This window comes from Malania oleifera, chromosome 2, assembly GCF_029873635.1.
Source record: "Malania oleifera isolate guangnan ecotype guangnan chromosome 2, ASM2987363v1, whole genome shotgun sequence".
NCBI lineage: Eukaryota > Viridiplantae > Streptophyta > Magnoliopsida > Santalales > Ximeniaceae > Malania > Malania oleifera.
Genome location: NC_080418.1, coordinates 100,944,947 through 100,963,955, shown reverse-complemented (window position 1 = coordinate 100,963,955; position 19,009 = coordinate 100,944,947). Strand labels below are relative to the sequence as shown.

At 37.9% G+C, this 19,009-nt stretch overlaps 1 protein-coding gene across 2 annotated transcripts in view; it reads left to right on the top strand.

Annotated features, from left to right (window-relative positions):
- The window catches only part of LOC131149362 (nuclear pore complex protein NUP133), a 54,227-nt gene extending 35,511 nt beyond the window's left edge, over positions 1–18,716 (top strand). For both annotated transcript variants that reach the window (XM_058099751.1, XM_058099750.1), the window contains exons 7-8: positions 6,706–6,773; positions 18,086–18,716. In XM_058099751.1, coding sequence (XP_057955734.1) covers positions 6,706–6,773; positions 18,086–18,631 — 614 coding nt within the window. In that variant the 3' untranslated portion in view covers positions 18,632–18,716. The remainder of the gene's footprint in view (positions 1–6,705; positions 6,774–18,085) is intronic.
- The last annotated feature ends 293 nt before the right edge of the window (positions 18,717–19,009 follow it).

Sequence of the window (19,009 nt, the reverse complement as noted above, 5' to 3'; positions counted from 1 at the left end):
AAATTTTTCCGAATCTACTGATTCACCATGTTAATCATGTAACGAATTGATTTGAATCCATCAATTTACATGAATCTAGGCGTGTCATATCATGACAGATCTGAGTTCTGATTGGTTTAAAACCCCCAAAACAGCATTTTTTTATTGCCTTTATTTTTACTCGATTATCTTCCATTCCTTGTATTCATCAGTTCTATGCTAAAAAAAGGAGAAAATAGAACTTTTGGTCTTATGTTACCTTTACAAAATCATCTTCACTCTTGCAGGAGTGTTGTGTCCACTAAGGTGATACTCATGTTTCATTGTGTTAAGATTCAAAAAATGGGAAGGGTGGCTCAGATGGGGAAGAAGCATCAAGGTTTGCCTCTTGTTTCCATTCGGACGTTCAACTAGTGAGATTTGAAGAATGCCTTCTTATGTGGTCACTTTGAGAAGGAAATTTACATGGAGCAGTCCCTTGAGTTTAGTGTATTTGCAACAAGCTAGGAGCATATGATGGAGCATATGATAAAGTAGGTTGGGTAAAATGGAGAAGTGCTTCAAGTGTGTTCTGTGATCGTAGAATACCCTTGAAATTGAAAGGGAAGTTTTATAGGATAGCTATAAGACCAGCTATATGGATCGGAATGTTGGGCGACGAAGAAACATAATATCCAAAAAGTAAAAGTTGCTGAGATGAGAATGCTTAGATGAATGAGTGGTATAACATTAAAAGATAATTTAAGGAATGAACATATTCGCGGTAAGTTAGGTGTAACTCCTATAGATGATAAGATAAGGGAAGGAAGACTCAGATGGTATGGACACTTGCAATGTAGGGCATATAGTGCACCAGTGAGGAAGAGTGAGTTAGTTACTGTGGGAGGCAGTAGAAGGGGTAGGGGTAGGGGTAGGCCTAAAATAACTTAGGATGAGATAGTGAGTAAGGATTTAATATCCTTGAATTTTTCAAAAGAAATGGTCCATGATCGCATAAATTGGCGGAAAAGGATTCATATAGCCAAGCCCACCTAGTGGGACTTGAGGCTTGGTTTTGTTGTTGTCGTCGTTATTGTTGTATTCAAGTTATTAGTTTGTGGATGGTACCAATTCAATTCATTGAACATCTTATTGGAAGTGCTATTATACCTGGCAATTGATTTATCTTTTTATTGCAACTTAATTATGTTCTCATATATTATATGAGCCAAGTATACATTTTTATACATAGAATACATCTCAACAATAGCATCCAGATCTGCTTTGTAGTGTTTAAAGACATCAAGTTAGAGCTCACAGATGGCTTATACTATTCCATAACCATGACATAATAGCATGATTTTTTAACTTCCGCTCATCCTAATCCTTGCTATTACTTGCAAGAGGATCTAATGTAATGAACTTTAATGTTTTCCTAGAATCCTAGCTCCAAGAGAAGCCAGCTTGTGCCTGAAACAAAGTTATGGTCATTCAATTCTACAATTGTAATCTGAACGCTACATCTGTAGAAGATAACAAGGCATAGATAGAAGCTGTATAGGAGAATCAGAATTCTCCATGTTGGATACTCAAAAATTTACCAATAAACACACCAAGTAGAATCCACTATAGCAATTTGTGAACAACCAAAAATCCTCTCAGAATTAGTCTGGAATAACTCATAGAAGGCAGAGCAAAAATGAAAACTTCAAGCGGCTGGCAAAAACATGGACACAGTCTAGCAGGATAAGATAGAAAAACCATAGAAAACCCTTCTAATACCAAACTAGCTCACAGATGGAAGACTGGACATATCAAGCCTTTCTTTGGAAGTGTCAGTACCGTACATAGTACATATATTTTTATGGAACAAACGTTGTGCACCTTCTGCACTTCTATCCCTCTGATTATTTCCCCAACTTCCTCTGAGGTTTTTGCATTGTTTTGGTTCTTGAAAGAGAAGAATGAAGGAAAAAAAGGGAAAAGAATTTAGAGGGAAAAAGGGTTTAAGTGATTTGAAGGATTGAAGGCTCTTATATAATGCTTAGTGACTGCTTTACCTGAAGGCTTAGCTTGATAGATTGTGGGCTAACCAAGGACTAAAATTTCAATTTTGATGGAAATTCTGAGGGTCTTAATTTATGGAAATTCTGATGGAAATTTCAATTTTTATAGAAATTTCGATTTCAATTTAAAGGAGCAACAAAAACTTATAACAAATTATGGACTTTGTGAATGGAACTTTGGGAAATATATATATTTTTTGATAGCAAAAGAAGAATGTACAAGAAAGAGAACAAGAAATCCTTCAAAGCAGAAGAAAGAAAAAAAGAGAAAATAAAAGATAAAACCAAACTCAAACAATCAGACTAACAAAGCCAGTCAATCGTGTTGGATATCTGAAAACCTCACTCCTTCAGAGCAACCAGCAGAAGCACACAAAAGCAAGGCCAAATAATGAATCATCTTCCATAACAAAGATTCATTCGATTTTTTTGCCCATTAATATATGAGCATTTCTTTCAATCCGTAAACCCCTCAGAGCTACAAAAACTGCACACATCCACAAAACATGAGCCTCCTTTTACCAAGACTAGCAAAAAGAGTGGCCAACTAATACTTCACTGACTTCAGACAAATCCAATTTTCTCCCCAAAGACCAAAATGCTTATTCCATATATTCCCAGAAAATGAGCAGTGCAAAAATAAATGAGATGCTGTTTCATAACTATCGAGGCAAAAAGAAAGCATATATCAGGAGAAAGTGCCTCTGAAAGTCTCCTACTCTGCAACAGATTGTTGGTTTTAACTCTATTAAGAACAGCTAACCTAACAAAAGCCTTGGTCTTTTATGGATTTTCAGCTTTCCAAATAATTCTATGGAGTGGAAAGGAAATATTAGCTTTAATCAAGTAGTCACAAAAAGATTTGCAAGAATTAAGTCTTTGAAGAGTCTAAAGACTAAGAACATATATTCACCTTGAAGGAAGGACAAGAAGTCCCCAATAACATCGACAAGGAAGAAAGCTCCTCTACCTCTCTATCATTGAGAATTCTACAGAAATGAAAGTCCCAAGAAAATGAATGACCTTCATAAATCAAGAAGGAAATAACCTCATTATGACTTGAACTCGAACAATAAAGACAAGTAAAAGAATATAATAACGCATCATTACCCACCCAGAAGTCTTCCCAAAAATGAATATGCGAATCATTACACAAGACAAACTTAGTGTGAGGAACAAAGAAGGAGTAGACCTGAGAAATACACCTCTGCGGGCTTTCCGAAGAACATCTAGTTCCCAAATTAGCATCCCAACCATTCGCATGCATACAAAATTTACTTTTAATGACTCTATGCCGGAGAGAGGACTTCTTTGGGGAAACCATTGTAAACATTTAGCCAAAAGAGTAGTGTTTTTAGACACCATCTTACCAACATCCAAACTCCTCACCCCCCCTCCCCCAAAACCTAGACCTAAAAACAGTCTTCCAGCTTACAAGGTGTCCTCTTTTATCCCCAAACCCCGACCAAAGGAAATCTCGCATGATCTTATCAATTTTACTAGCTATCCCCACCCAAATCCTAAAAAAGACAAATAATAAAGGGGGATACTAGCAAGGCAAGTCTGGATAAGAGTAATGCGACCGCTTGAAGAAAATAACACACCTTTCCTCCCATCCAAATGCTTAGAAATTCTCCACCTCTGGATCCCAAACAACCAAAGACCTAGGATCACCTCCAATGGAACACCTAGACAAGACAAGGGCCAATTCAAAAGATGCAAAAGCCAACTCTCGAGACCTACTAGATGTCAAATTGATGGCTGCTATTCCACTGTTTCCCAAATTAATTTTAAGCCCATAAACCCTCTCAAACATTTTTTAGAAGAGTCAAAATATTCAAAAAGGAATCTCTGTGATCACTAATGAAAAACAAAGCATCATCAGCAAACTGAAGATGGGGCACACAAACCCCCTCTCTATCCACTTCCAGACCTTTCAAATAGACCTTTATCAACTGTCCTCTCCATCATTTTACTGAAAACATCAGCAACCAAAACAAAGAAAAAAGAGATAATAGATCCCCTTGTCTAACACCTCTCAGTGCTCTAAACCAAGAACTTAGGTTCTCCATTCAAAATAACAGAGGAAAAAGCACTAGACAAGCAACCCCTGATCCAAGTCCTCCATCTCTCCCCATACCCTTTTCTAGCCATCACCTTGTCCAAAAATTCCAACTAACCCTATCATAAGCTTTTTGAAAATCCAATCTGAAAAGAATGCCCTTCTCCTTCTTCCTATGAACCTTTTTTGCAACCTCATTGGGAACCAAAAATAGTATCCAAAATCTGCCTACCCCACAAATTCACTTTGAGCCTTAGAAATATTATGATCTAACGCCACACTCAGCCTATTAGTTAATAACTTAGCAATGATCTTATACACACTAGTTAGTAAACTAATAGGCCTAAAATCTGCAATCTCAATTGATCTGTTCCTCTTTGCTGCCAAAGTGAGGAAAATGGAATTAATGCTCTTGCTCAAAATCCTGTTACAGAAAAAATTCATTAAAGACCTTTAACAAATTCACCTTAACCACACCCCAACACTTGAAAAAAATGCCAAATTAAATGTGCATCTGACTTGGAGCTTTATGACTTTCACTCCCAAACATTGTTGCCTTAACTTTGTTTTCCTCAAAAGGCCTTTCCAACCAAACTCACATGATCCCTAGAAATAGGACTCCCATCTAAAACCCTCAATCATTGGCCTACACAAATCCTCCATTGAATAAAAATTGGAATATAAATTAGTAAACTCATTTGCAATCAAACGAGAATAAAAATAACCTCATTTCCTCTCAATTCCAATTCCCTAATCATGTTTTTCATCTTCCCATTAGCCAACCTATGAAAAAAATTTCTATTACAATTGCCTTCTCTTGAAGTTTGGAAAATATTAAAATAGATGATTGTGAGTAATTTAGAAACAAAATAAAAAACTTTAAGGTTCGTTTTTGTTTTTTTCTCTTTCTTTCCTTGGTTTTCAAAGGCATATTTTTGAACCTCAGATACCATGCGTAAAATTTCTGCTAAAATTCCACTAGATCAATATTTGGAGTTTGGCAAAATTCATGTTTTTAAATCTTGGTAGTGGGTTGTGTAACATAACAGTAATGGGTGTAATGGGAAGTAGGACTAGTGGATGTTACATAACGAGAAACAGGTGTAATGACCGTGAATTTTTTTTCAAGCACACCCAACCTTGTGCATATTAGTGTATTTGCATATTTTAAGCTTTTAACCCTTCTTAGAAAGAGTTTTAGTGGATTTTGGATCCTTTAGTTAAACTAAGTAAGGGCAAGAAGTTTACATTTGTTTTAAACCACAATTGACAGAAAAATTATGCGTGTGCTGTACTTCTCATTGTTTTTATGCGTGATAAACCTTTATATGTGCTAACTTAAACAAATAGAATACATTATACATTCAATTAATCTATTAGACATATAAGGTATACGAAAAATACAAGTAAACAATTACTAGAAAAGAAAGAAGGTTGAAGTTGAAAAATATAGAACACAAATATCAAATTTCCAATATTATAAAAATAAAATATTTTCCTAACAAGTTAGTATTTTCAAATTGTTAATTAATGCATCTCTTGTTAGTGTGGAAATAAATAGTCAATTTTGTATCATTATCATCCTCATTATAATCCTTTCCCCCTCTCGCCACATAGTATATTGAGAATGATTTATGAAAAAAAAAAAAAAAGGTGGGGGGGGGGGGGGGACGAAGGTGAGAAGAAAAATTTAAAAATAATATAATATTTTTGGGCATAATAGTCCTATAGCGGTTACGTAGCGGCCTTTAGGTAACGGCCGCTACGACTGTGATTTTTCTTGCCACCGATTTTTGTAGTGTGTAACGGTATCTAGAACCCAAAAAACCATTACCTAATGACGTTACGTAACGGTCATGACCATTATTTAAAACCATGCCAAAATTTTTTTAAAAAGAACTTGAACCTTCATTTCGATTTGAACCCTTCTGAAATCTAAAATTTCGATAAAATTTTGGTGAAATTGGAAAAATTTAAGACAATGGGGTTGGCAATACCAAGCCTCAGCCTGATTGTATGTAGAGGTAATCAAACAGTTAATAACGTCCATTATGTGGAATAAATTAGTTTTTAACAAATGATTGATAAGCACGAGCAGCTGGAATTTTGCCCAGCATCTTCTAGTATGCATGGTTTTGATGTAATGTTAAGGTTGCTGTAAGAGAAAGATTTCATATGAGAGACAATGAAGGAAATGAGTGAGTATACCCTTGTGAGGTCTACACCCATCACATAAAACTATAACGTATTAGTTTGACTTATTAACGAGTATTCATAAAATCCTTCCAATTTTGCAATGTAGCATAGAATGGCTTGTCATTTCCCCTTCCACTTTATGAATAAAACATCTACCGACCAAAATAATTTCCCTACTTGAGAATGTCTCTTATAAGCATGATTTTCAAAAATTGCGCCCTACTGTTTTTTTTTTTTCTTTAAAAAATTTAAGCTTTTTAAACTCGAAATTTTTGTTTCTATACCAAGTTCGTCATTTTTGATATCAAATAGTGAAAAATGAAACTCAAAATTAAGATTAAGTTAACTGGTTCATAATTACCAAATACCATAAATTTTTGCTTTGCTTCACAAAATGTTGTTAATGGTCGTTTAATTTAATAGGTAAGGATGCTGAGCATGAGACAAAGATGAAGCGTATTGAGGCTGATCTGAAGATTCTGCAATTGCAGGTGCGTAGTGTTTCGTAAACAAACTTTCTTATTCTTTTAGGGGTACTAAAAGGACGAGTATGGCTGCAGTCACTTTTTAATTGCATTTTCTCATAACTTGCGATTCTGATTGTTTATGATATGATAATAATAGAAGTTGCTTAATTATGGTGTGCCCTTGTCCTCCTCTTAACATATTATAACTTTTGTAAAATTACATGATGAAGTTAATTAATTCTTGGATAGTTTTTTAGGCTTTATTGAACTGTCTTATTACTTCTAATTTCCTATTTTTTGAATCTTTTCCAGCCTAGCATTTTTTAGGCTGAAGTTTCTACAAGTGAGCATTCCGGATGAATATTTTATGGTTAGCATTGAATGGAGTCTTATATCCATATCATTGAACTGGAGTCTGGAGTTACATTCTTGATTTCTTGTGGTTTTCAGTTTTCACCTCCCTGATTTAAATGGCATGGGGTTCGGATTACTAAGAAACAAAACAAAAATTGAAAATACTGAGCAAACCAAAATTGCAAGAAAGCTATAAATGGAAGAAATTGAGCTTGTCATTTTATAATATTTACTTGTGGTTTACCATAATGCCGCCTTAAAATATTTACTAAATGATCCAAGTGAGTATTTCAAAATGCACCACGATCCAAAACTAGGAACAAACTAAGTCCACCTATCATGTTCTGCACTCCTATGTAATTGGCATCCTTTGCCGCCCTCACTTGAACCATGACCTGGAATGTAACATGTTATACGTAGTTGTTCATATTGGAAATTGGTTATTTGTTGAGCTGTTGAATCAAGGAGCTCATTCATAATGTGGTTTATCTGGTCATCATTGGGATCTCATGATACTATGTCCAGTGAATAGTTGACAGGCTGTCTTATGGCATGGTAAAGGGCTGAGAGAATAGACTCAGCTTCAAAATGAAAATTTCTTTTAATATTGGAATAATTATAAGTTTCATATAGTGACAGGATTTTAAGATGTACAAACATCGAAAATTAATTAGCATGATATCTGCCCAGTGTCTCCTTCCCTCGAGAGTACAAGCATGGCAATTTCATTCTCTCCTCTTACCCTAAACCTAGGGGTGAGCATAATTCGGGGAAAACCGAATTAACCAATCGAAATTGGTCGGTTCGGTTCGGTTAAAAAATTCGGTTCGGTTATGCTTTCCAATATTTCAGTTAATCGGGTTTCGGTTCGGTGAATGGAGAATATTAATTTGGTTAACCGATTAACCGATTTACGAATTAATTAAATTTTAAATATAAATTAGTAAATTAAAATCCGATTATTCACTTATTCGGTTATTCCCTCTCATACTCTTAGTCTCATACTCTCACTGCTCTCAGTCTCAGAAGTCAGAACTCATAAGGCCCTCACTGCCTTTCTCTTGCTCACCCGAGCTCGGTCCTCTGCACCACCAGGCACCATCTTCATGCGATGCCTTCGTCTGTGTCCATCGCCATCGCCGTCCCTAGGCATCATCACCAACACAGTCACTGCTCTCTGAAGTCGGAAGCCCTCACTGAGTCACTGCCTCTCTCTCGCTCAGCTGAGCTCATTGCTCCACACCACCATCTTCATGTGATGCCATCGCCTGCACTCATTGCCATCGCCACTGGCCAGCCATCGTCACCAGCACACAAGTTCCCTCTCATTCTCATTTTTCTTCTCTTGTGCACAGACTAGCTCACCGAGAACCACCCCCGACTCCTCATCGGCGTCAAGCTCACCCGAGCTCAATCGTCTCCCTAACCACCTCTCCTCCACATCAGTCTAGAATCTGGATACACCTTCCTGACTTCCCCCTTCCTTTGTTCTGGATACACCTTCCCGGATTCCCCCTTCCCTCATTTCTCGGTTAAATTAGGTTAACCGAATTACCCGAAAAAGAAATTCGGTCGGGTTCGGTTCGGTAAGGCCCAATGGTTCGGTCGGTTCGGTTAACACTATTCTTTAACCGAAATTTTCGGTTAATTCGGTTAATTAACCGAATTTGGCCGAACCGACCGTTTGCTCACCCCTACCTAAACCTTTATCCCTAGGAACCTACTCTTCTCAATTTCTTGATTCTTTTCTTCTATTTTTTGTAAAAATTTTAGCCGCCTCAAAGCCCTCCTCTCTTTATTGGGTTGTAGCTTTGCCTTAGATAATATGAAGGAATGAGAGGTCTCTCTCAAAGTCAAGAGGAAGGTGTTCAACATGAATTGTTAGGATTTTTCAAAATTCTGTATCTCAAAATTTGCAGGAAGACATGTGTCTTTAGTTGTGCTAAAGAATGAGGCTTTCATATAGGCTTTGAGGATGATGGGTGCGTTGTACAAAGGCAATCGAGGGCTTGCTGTGTGTTGAGGGGCTGTAATTTTAAAAAAGAGGGAAGGTCTATTCATCTGAAGCTTGTTTTGAACAATAGAGGTAGATTTTTGCAACTAAAGAAGGAAGCAAAAGGGTCCGGATCAGGATGTGCACATCCCTGAGGGAATTCCGATCACTTAGTGGTGGGCTTTCTTGGCTACTTTGATTGAAATGTTGTAGATCAACAATGAAGCCCACAACACCAGATGGCACCGCTTTGACTGTGGTTCCACGAATATCCAAAGATCAATAGTGCTTGGAGAAAGGCTAAGTGTGTTTTAGAGGTTCTCGACGAGTACCTATTTCGCCAACGTGCTTAGAGGTGCTTCAGTAACAAGGTTGGTGTGTGCAAAGAAGGGTGATTTATGAAATTGCAAGGATTGGGGCGGCGGGATTATTAAATTGCTTTTGGTTCTACACAATACACAAGCGACGAAATTAGGTTTTCAAAATTTAAATTCTTTGGGGGGATGAAAAGCTTGGGTGATTGTGGGCCTCTAGATCAAGGGCCCAATTTGCATGAGCTAACGAAATCCAAGTTGATTTGGTCGAAAAAAAGGGTGATTCCAAGTCCAAATGGGGTTGGAGACTTGAGCCTATCTAAAGTGAAGTTGCAATGCAGGATTGAAGAGGGAGATGCTAGCTTTTTAGAACACAAAATATTGGTTAATGAGGCTGGGTAGACTTAAAGAGCTAGCATTGATGGAGATGGAATAGTTGATAAATGTACAACTAACGCCACTTATTTGAATTGTAGGGAGGAAAATAATTTCTCAAGTTGTGACTCTTGGATCACTCTAAAAGATATCAACTTTACCTTAAGCAGTCAATTCTCTCCCTTACACTCATCTTTAAGGGAGAAGTAGAAGGCTTTATCTGGAGGGGGTTATAAGACGATTTGTCCTTTAATTTGGAGGACAACTTGAGCAGAATCGGTCAACCAATGGAGAGTCTATAAGGATTCCCAAATCAATTGAGATTTTATATTTAATGTTATGATTCCCAAAACAATTAGGATTTCTAATAAGTGTGTTGTGATTCCCAAGTCAATTGGGATTCTATTTAATGTTAGGTTTCGATTTAATGTTGGGGTTTTTATTTAATGTGTTAGCATTCCCAATAAATTAGGATTGAGTCCATTAAGGATTTGGATTTGATATTTTACATTTCTAATAGGAGTAAGGTTCTTTACCCTACATGTATGTATCCCTATGGGGATTTTTCATGGAAGCAATAACATAATTCACAACCTTTGGCTAATTTGGAGGTAGGTCTCCTCGAAGTGATCGACCCTATTTGCTTTTTCTGTTTTATTTTCTTTCAAATTTCCCAATTTCTTTTGGATAAAACCCTAGGATCTTATCATTTGGTATCAAAGCTGGTGTTTTTGTGAATGCTGCTAATGTGGCGGCAAAATCAAGATCTTGGAATTCTTGATCTACACTCATACGCAATGGCCTCAAAAAATTCAATAGTCCTAGTTGGAAGTTGGGCTAAAGGATGAATTTAGCAATATGTTTAAGTCTCAATTTGAAGAGATCTAGGCATCACTCTCTAAACTACTTATAACATCTTCCCATAAAGAGATTGAAGACGATGCCTTTACATAAGCTAATTGTAGGGAGTGGCCTTTGATGCACGAAGGAGGTTACCAAGGACAGCGTGATCATGGTCCATCTCGTATGAAGGTGGAATTTCTTTAGTGAGATAGTGATGACCCTACCGATTGGTTTTCTAGGGTTGAAAAATACTTTTGCTTTCATTGCATTTCAGAAACATCTAAAGTTGAGATTGCTTCCATTAGTTTGGATGGCGATGCTATTCAATGGTATGACTGGTTTGAAGCTTGTCAGGGAATGCCGTCTTGGGCTGAATTTGTTTCTGGATTACTTGTACGATTTGGGCCTATTGGATATGAGAATATCAATGGAGAGCTTGCCAAAATATGCCAAACTAGCATTGTATTGGAGTACTAGACATGATTTGAACGATTATCAAACAAGACTAAAGATTAGAATGAAAGCCAACTTGTTGGTACTTTTATTAAAGGTCTCCTACTTGACATTTGGTGTAATGTCAAAGTGCGTCGGCAGTGAACTATGAATGCTGCAATTTCCTTGCACAACTAGAAGAAGAGCTGGGAGAAGAATGACATTGCTGCAACATGACCATTAGTTAGCAGAATGTCAACATATCCCACACCACTTGCTCCTTGCAATCCTCTTGCCAAGCGATTGACTTAGGAGGAACTTAAAGAGCAAATAACAAAATGTTTGTGCTGACATTGTGATGAAAAGTGTCATAGAGGGGCATTGTTGCAAAAAGGGACGACTCTTGATGATTGGACTAGTGGAGGAGCTAGAAGAGGTTGAGGATGACCCCCCTTATTTAGATCAGGAAGGTATGGAATTTGATGATAACGATGAACCTATCATTTCTTTAGTTCATGCTTTAGCTGGGTATGCTAATTTCTAAACCATGAAAATTAGTGGCTTCCTAAAACATCAACCTTTTATTATCTTAATTGATACAGGTAGCACTAATAATTTCATGAATATTAAAATTGCTAAACGACCAGCCTATTCTGTGGAGGAATGTGAAAAGTTTGATATGAAGGTTGCAGATGGAAGGACCTTGACAATGTTAGAGAATGTGTCCGAAGGTTAAACCTACTATGCAAAATCATGGATTGTATTTTGATTTTCCTTTTGCTGCCATTAAAAGACTATGAAGTGGTTTTGAATATTGAATGATAAGGACTTTAGGTGATATAACTTGGAATTTTTCTTAACTGGTTATGAAGTTCGCTGTGAATGACTAGAGAGTGGCTCTTAAAGGCAAGCATTGTGGTAATATTACTATAGTTTCTAGCCACTGTGCGGAGAAGCTCCTTAAAAAGGAGCGACATGGCTTAGAGCAGTGGAGGAGTTACAACATCAATCTAATCAGGGTGAAGGGCTAGAATCGCTTATTTCAGAATTTTCCGACCTATTTGTGGAGCTACAGGAATTGCCACCTCAGCGAACACATGATCACCGCATTCCTTTATTGCCAAGTGGTATCCTTACTAACATCTGTCCTTATTGTTATCCTTATTTTCAAAAAGAAAAAATAGAAAAGATAGCGGAAGAAATGTTAGATGCTATCTTAATTCAACCATGTGTCAGTCTACATTCTTCTCCTGTCTTATTGGTGAAAGAAGGATGACTCTTGGCGGATGTGTTTTGATTATTGAGCACTGAATAAGAACAATGTGAAGGATAAATGTCCTATCCCTATTGTGGATGAATTGTTAGATGACTGAAAGGTGCCCAATAGTTCACCAAACTTGACTTGAGATAAGGCTATCACTAGATTTGGGTACACAAGGATGACATTGAGAAGACTATGTTTAGAACTCATGATGACCATTACACGTTCTTGGTTATGCCTTTTGTGGTCACCAATGTGTCAAAATCTCGTAAATGACATTTTCCGACCTTACCTATGTAAGTTTGTTCTCATATTTTTTGATGATATCCTGATATATAGCTTATCTCTTGAAGATCATTTATGTCATATGCGAATTGTAATCACCACTCTTCGTGAGCATCATTTGTTTGTCAAGAAATTTAAATGCATCTTTGCTTGATGACATGTGGAATACCTTGGGCATATTGTTTCCCAAGAAGGTGTTTCAGTTGACCCTTCTAAAATGCAAGTGATGGCAGATTGGCCTGCACAAACAATCAAAATGCGGTGAGGATTTTTGGGGTTGACTGGTTACTACCACAAGTTTGCCAAGGATTATGGAAAGCTTAGCATTCTACTGACCACTCTACTGAAAAAGGATGCATTCAAATGGAGTGCAGAAGCTGAAGAAGGCTTTGTCAAGCTTAAGCACAAAATGTCCACCATACCAGTTCTTGCCTTGTCAATTTTAACAAGGTGTTCATCATTGAGTTTGATGCATCAGGGGTTGGCATTGGTACAACTTTAATGCAAGACAGACACCTAGTTGCTTTTCCCAGTGAGACTCTTTCTCAACCCCACATTGACATGTCTCTCTATGACAAAGAGATGCTAGCCATTGTGCATACAGTTACAAAGTGGAGAGATTCTCGGAGTTTATTACTGCTCAGCCTTGAGGACAAGGCTGATTTGATGGAGGTAAGAATGTTAGGATTCCCAAATCAATTGAGATTTTCTATTTAATGTCATGATTACCAAATCAATTGGGATTTCTAATAAATGCGCTATGATTCTCAAATCAATTGGGATTCTATTTAATGTTAAGATTCTATTTAATGTTGGGGTTTTTATTTAATGTGTTAGGATTCCCAATCAATTAGGATTGAGTCCATTAAGGACTTGGATTGGATATTCTGAATAGGAGTAAGGTTTCTTACCCTATATATATGTATCCCTACGAGTCTTTTTCATGGAAGCAATAACATAATTCATAGCCTTTGGGTGATTTGGAGGTAGATCCCATGGAAGTGATCAACCCCATTTTCTCTTTATGATTCCTTTCTTTTGATTTCCCTAATATCTCTACAATAAAACCCTAGGGTCTTATTAGAGCTGACCTTGGATTTGTTGAAGAGGGTGGATTATTACAGATTTTTGAAGGTAAGAGTGCAGATGACTAAGAGGAGGGTTTAGGTTATAATGTAAATCTGGAAAAGGACTCATAGTAGCTGGAGAGAGATAGTCAACATTGCGATTCTGAGTTTGCACAAGAAGGAGAATTTTTTGTTAATCACACTATTGACCATATGAAAGCCTTAATTAATGAGATGTCTTTACCTTTTGATCCTGAGGTTAATATCTTCCTGGTGGACAATTTGGTTGAATCTTCTTTTTTGTGTCCTGAAGGGGGGGGGGGGGGGTTAATTCTGTTAAGCTGGACTCTTTTATCGAGGTTCTTGTTTCCTATAAAATTTGTATGGTATTCTTCCCTTTCCTCCTCAATCCTTTTTTCTTTTGAAACCCTATGCTAGAGGGAGGATTCTTTTAGGAGGGAGGGCTGTGGGTTTAGCTTTGGGAGTGGTGAGAGAGATTATAAAGACCTGCCAAAAAATTCATTGGGATCTGGGCATGATTTTAGTAGACCATGTAAATGAGGAGGTGAGGCTGGGTCCAAGTCCTAGGGCTTATGGGAGGAAGAAGAAGAAAGTCCAAAAAGGTTTAAAGGACTTCATTTATTTGATTAATTATGGTGACTAATGGCATTAGGAATGGTGTTATGCTTGTTAAGTTATGAAGATTATTAGCTGGAATAGTAGAGGGTTATGGGGTGTTAAGAAAAGGAGATTAAGGTATTTTTGGCTAGGTACTCTGTTGATATTTTTTATTTAGGAAGTAAATTGGAAATAGTTGATCAGGGAAGGGTGGGTTGTTAGGAGTATTGTGGTTGTTTTAGCAATTGGGATTTCCTACCCTCTTGGGGTGCTTCCGGGTGTATCATTGTCTGGGATTGTCATTCAATTTTTAGAGTGGATACCATGGTGGTTTTTTCCCCACTTTTTGTTTAGTTGAAGCGAGAGGGAGGGTCTAGTTAGTTGTGGCTTTCTTCCGTGTATGGTCCCTATAGACTAACCCTCACGAATTCTTTTGGGGATTCATTTTTTTAATTTTTATGGTTTCTTCTCCCCTAGGTGGAATGTGGGCGGTGATTTTAATGCAGTGAATTTTTTGGGGTAGAAGAAAAGGGTAGAGGCTTGCGTGCCCGGGGTGGGGTGGGGGGGGGGGGGTCGGGTTAGAGCTGGTGCTAGTTTGCATAATTTGAATTGTTTATGTGGCCTACTTCTTATCATTTCCCTATAATGCTGGTATCAAGTAGCGCACCTTGGGGTCTTACTCCTTTTAGGTTTGAGAATATGTGGTTGGATCATGTGACTTTAAGCAGTTGGTAAGGAATTATTGGGGAGTGGACATGGAGAGGGGTTGGAGACGGTTTAGATTTTTGAGGAAAATGAAGCGTCTAAAGGGGAAGTTGAAAATTTGGAGAAAGGAGGTGTTTGGTGATGTTAGAATTTGAAAGTCCAGCATCTTAGGTGAGTTGGTCTCCTTTGATATGAAGGAAGAAAAGATAAATCTCTCAAAAAGTGAGAAGGCAAAAAACTTTCCTTGAAGGATGAGTTGGAAGAGGTAATTTTTAAGGAAATGAAGAGTTGGAGGCAAAAGAGCAAATTTAAATGTGTCAAAGATGGTGATTGTAACTCTAATTTCTTTCACATGCTAGCTGTCAGGCAAATGAAAAAGAATTTGATTAGGGAGCTGGATGTGGGGAGAGGGAGAGTTATTGTTGACCCTAGTTGGATCGGCTTTGAGATCTATGATACCTTTTATTTTGAGGAGAATGTTTGGACTGATGATTGAGGGGTTAGTCCGTTTCCATTTCTGGAGATCAGATGCGATGGTTAGGCAGATCTTTTGATAATGAGTGAAGGGAAGTTTTTGGGATGGAAAGTGATAAGTTTCCAGGTCTAGACAACTTTAATATAGCTTTTCTCTAAGATTGCTGGGATGTAGTTAAGTGTGATCTGATTAAAGTATTTACCAAATTTTTTGGGAATGCGGTTTTGAGCAAGAGTATTAATTCTGCCTTTCTTTCTTTGGTGCCTAAGAAGTTTAGATCTGTCGAGGTGGAGGATTTCAGACCTATTAGTCTAGTCTCTAGCTTTTATAAAATTGTGACTAAAGTATTAGTTAATAGGCTGTGTGCGGTTTTTGATAAGACTGTCTTAAGTGCTCAAAATGTGTTTGTGAGGGGAAGCAAATAGTGGATTCTATTTTTGTGGCTAATCAGGTTAGCCTATGATAGAATTAGCTAGAGTTCTTGGATAAAATCTTTGTGAGAAAGGGATTTGGTGAGAGATGATGACGGTGGATTAGGGGTTGTTTGTCTAATGTGTGGTTCTCTTTAATTGTGAATGGAAAATTTAAGTCTTGGTTTAGTGCTTTGAGAGGTAATAGAAAGGAGATCCACTGTTCCCTTTTTGTTTGTCCTAATAGCTGATGTTTTAACCAGGATGGTAGATGGTGCAGTGGAGCAGGGGTTGGTGAAAGGGCCAACAGTGGGGAGAGAGGTGGTGGTGATTTCTCATCTTCAGTTTGTTGATGGCACCATTTTTCTTTTAGATGATCAAGGCTTTTCTTTTAGGAGAATTTTGGCTGTTCTCCAAGTTTTTAAGAGGGTGTCTGGGCTTAAATTGATTTTGGGAAAGTGGTTTAACAATTATTAATGTGCCTGTTGAACGTGTTAGTGAGTGATTCACTAACCTAGGGTGCGATTTATTAGATTGGCCTTTGACTTATTTAGAGGTATCTTTTTTTTTTTTTTTTGGGGGGGGGGGGGGGGGGGTGTGTGTGGTAATAAAAGGTCTATGGATTTTTTGGAATCCAATAGTGGAAAGTAGGGTGAAGCAATTAGATGTCTGGAAGGGGGCTTTTTTCTCTCTTGGCAGTAGAATCACTCTCATACATGCTTGTCTGTCTAGTATCTCATTGTATTACTTGTCTATTTATAAGATTCCAATTAGGACTGCTATAAGATTGAGAGAATCATGAGAGATTTCTTGTGATATGGTATTGGGGGTCATAGGGATCATTTATTGAGTTGGGAAGATGCTTGCATGTCTAAAACAGATAGGGGGTTGGGTCTTGGTAAGTTGGTGTCTAAAAATACCACTCTTAGCTAAATGGCTGTGGTGTTTTCTCCTAGAAGATTCTTCCCTTTGGCATAGAGTTATTAGAAGTGAGTTTGGGTTGAGTGAGAATGGTAGGGATTCCAATGCTAGTTTAAGATGTTCTTTGGAGAGTCTGGTGGTCTATCTCTCAGATTTATGTCTTTTTCACTCACTAAATTTGGGGCGGGGAGAGATTTTTGAATCCGTTTTTTGAAAGACCAAGGGTGGGGAATTGTGTCTTGTACACATTTTTTCCACATCTCTTTTGATTGAGATTAGGGTAGAATAGTGTTATTTATTTCTTTTATGGTGATTTGAGTAGTCCTTTGGCTTCTTGGAATTTCCATTTCAGGCAATCTCTTAATGATAAGGTGTTGGTGGAGCTGTCTTCGCTTTTGACCTTATTGGATAGTTGTCATCTTTCTCTGGGGAGGGATGTTCGTTCTTGGTTTTTGGATCATTTGAGGGTGTATTTTTGTGAATCATTATATAAGTTCTTAACTGTTTACTGTTCTTTGTTTCCTCTCTATTCTTTTATATGAAAGGCCAAAGTACCCCCCAAAAATTAAGGTTTTTATTTGGTTGAGTCACTTGTTTGTGCTTAATAAAATCAATACCAATAACTTGTAGATCAGAAGATCTTTGCGGACTCTTTCTCCAGATGTTTGTGTGCTTTGTTATAAGAATTCTGAGACAGCATCTCATCTTTTTTTGCATTGTGATTTTGCTTGGAGGATTTGGAACAAGTCCTTTGGTATTTTCGGTGAAAATTGGGGTTGTCCTCTTTTGAGGGAGGAATTGTTGACTACTTCATTTCTAGGATTTGGAAGGAGGGAGGATAGGCAGCATTATGGAAATGTTGTGTCTTTGCAGTATTGTGGTGGTTGTGGCTTGAGTGTAATGCACGGATCTTATCGGTGAAAAGTTGAACTGGGTGCCGGTTTGAGAAAAAGATTCATTATATGGCCTCTTTTGTTGTGTTGAGTTTGGGTTTTTCTTGGGTAGTAAGCTTTCTAGATTTCCAGTGAGATTAGAGGCATCTGTTGGCTTGATTTTTCCTTTGTTGTTTTTTAGTTTTTTCCCTCTGGTTCATTCTAGAATTTTTCTGGAGATGCCTTATTCTCCTTTTTGTAAATTCTTCTCCTTGCAGTGATTCTCTTCTTTGGCTATAAAAAAAATTTTTGTTCAATGGTGGGACTTGACGAAGTTTCCAAAGATGATGAGAAAAACAGGTAGAAATCTGACAAGTTTCCCCTCCCACTTTTCTTATCCTTGTCCTGCAGGAAGAAATTTTAGCACTCGCTCCTGATGAAGAAAAGCAAAACATTGGACAGCGGCTACTACCACCAAGGGACCTTATTGAGCTGTGCCTCAAGGGTCAGAACCCCGAGCTTGGCTTGCGGGCTTTTGATGTGTGTGCTTGGACCAGTTCATCTTTTCGGAAATGCAACAAAAGCCTCTTGGAGGAGTGCTGGAAAAATGCAACTGATCAGGATGACTGGGGAAGACTCTATCAAGCTTCTGTAACTGAAGGGTGGAGCGATGAGGATGCCTTGCGGATCCTGGGAGAAACTGTGCTTTTCCAGGCTTCAAGAAGATGTTATGGGCCCGAAGCAGAATCCTTTGATGGAGGGTTCGATGAAGTGCTGCCATTGAGACTGGAAAACTCAGAGCTTGAGGTTTTGAAGGATTCAGGCGGTTCCGTAGAATCAATCTTGATGCAGCACAAGGATTTCCCTGATGCTGGCAAGCTGATGCTAACTGCAATCATGTTGGGCGGGGTACAGATGGATATTGGAGGGGAAGAGAGTCCTTCCCAAATGGAGTGATGTCAATGATGGTTTTGATCTTGCGGTGGTGCCTGCTGCCGTGTTGCTAATATTTCTAATTAATTAAAAGTGGTTTTAGCTTGCAGTTAGTGTATCCATCCCCCTCCCCGGTTTCTTCAAATATAATTTTGTTTCAGGTGATGCAAAATGGATGTTGATCAGGGAGGAACTATAGCGACAGTTCCCGAGTGAGCATTGCAGTTTGTTTATTGTGAACAGGACGCTTCATCAGCAAAATGATGGGTAATCAATTTGGTAAAATTTTTTGCCCGTTGATGGTTAAAGAGCGGGGATCAGGCGGGCTCTTTGCTTCTTATTTTGGTGTGGAAGACGAACAAGGAGTAAGAGGCTTGAAGAATTATTCATTATTAGTTATAT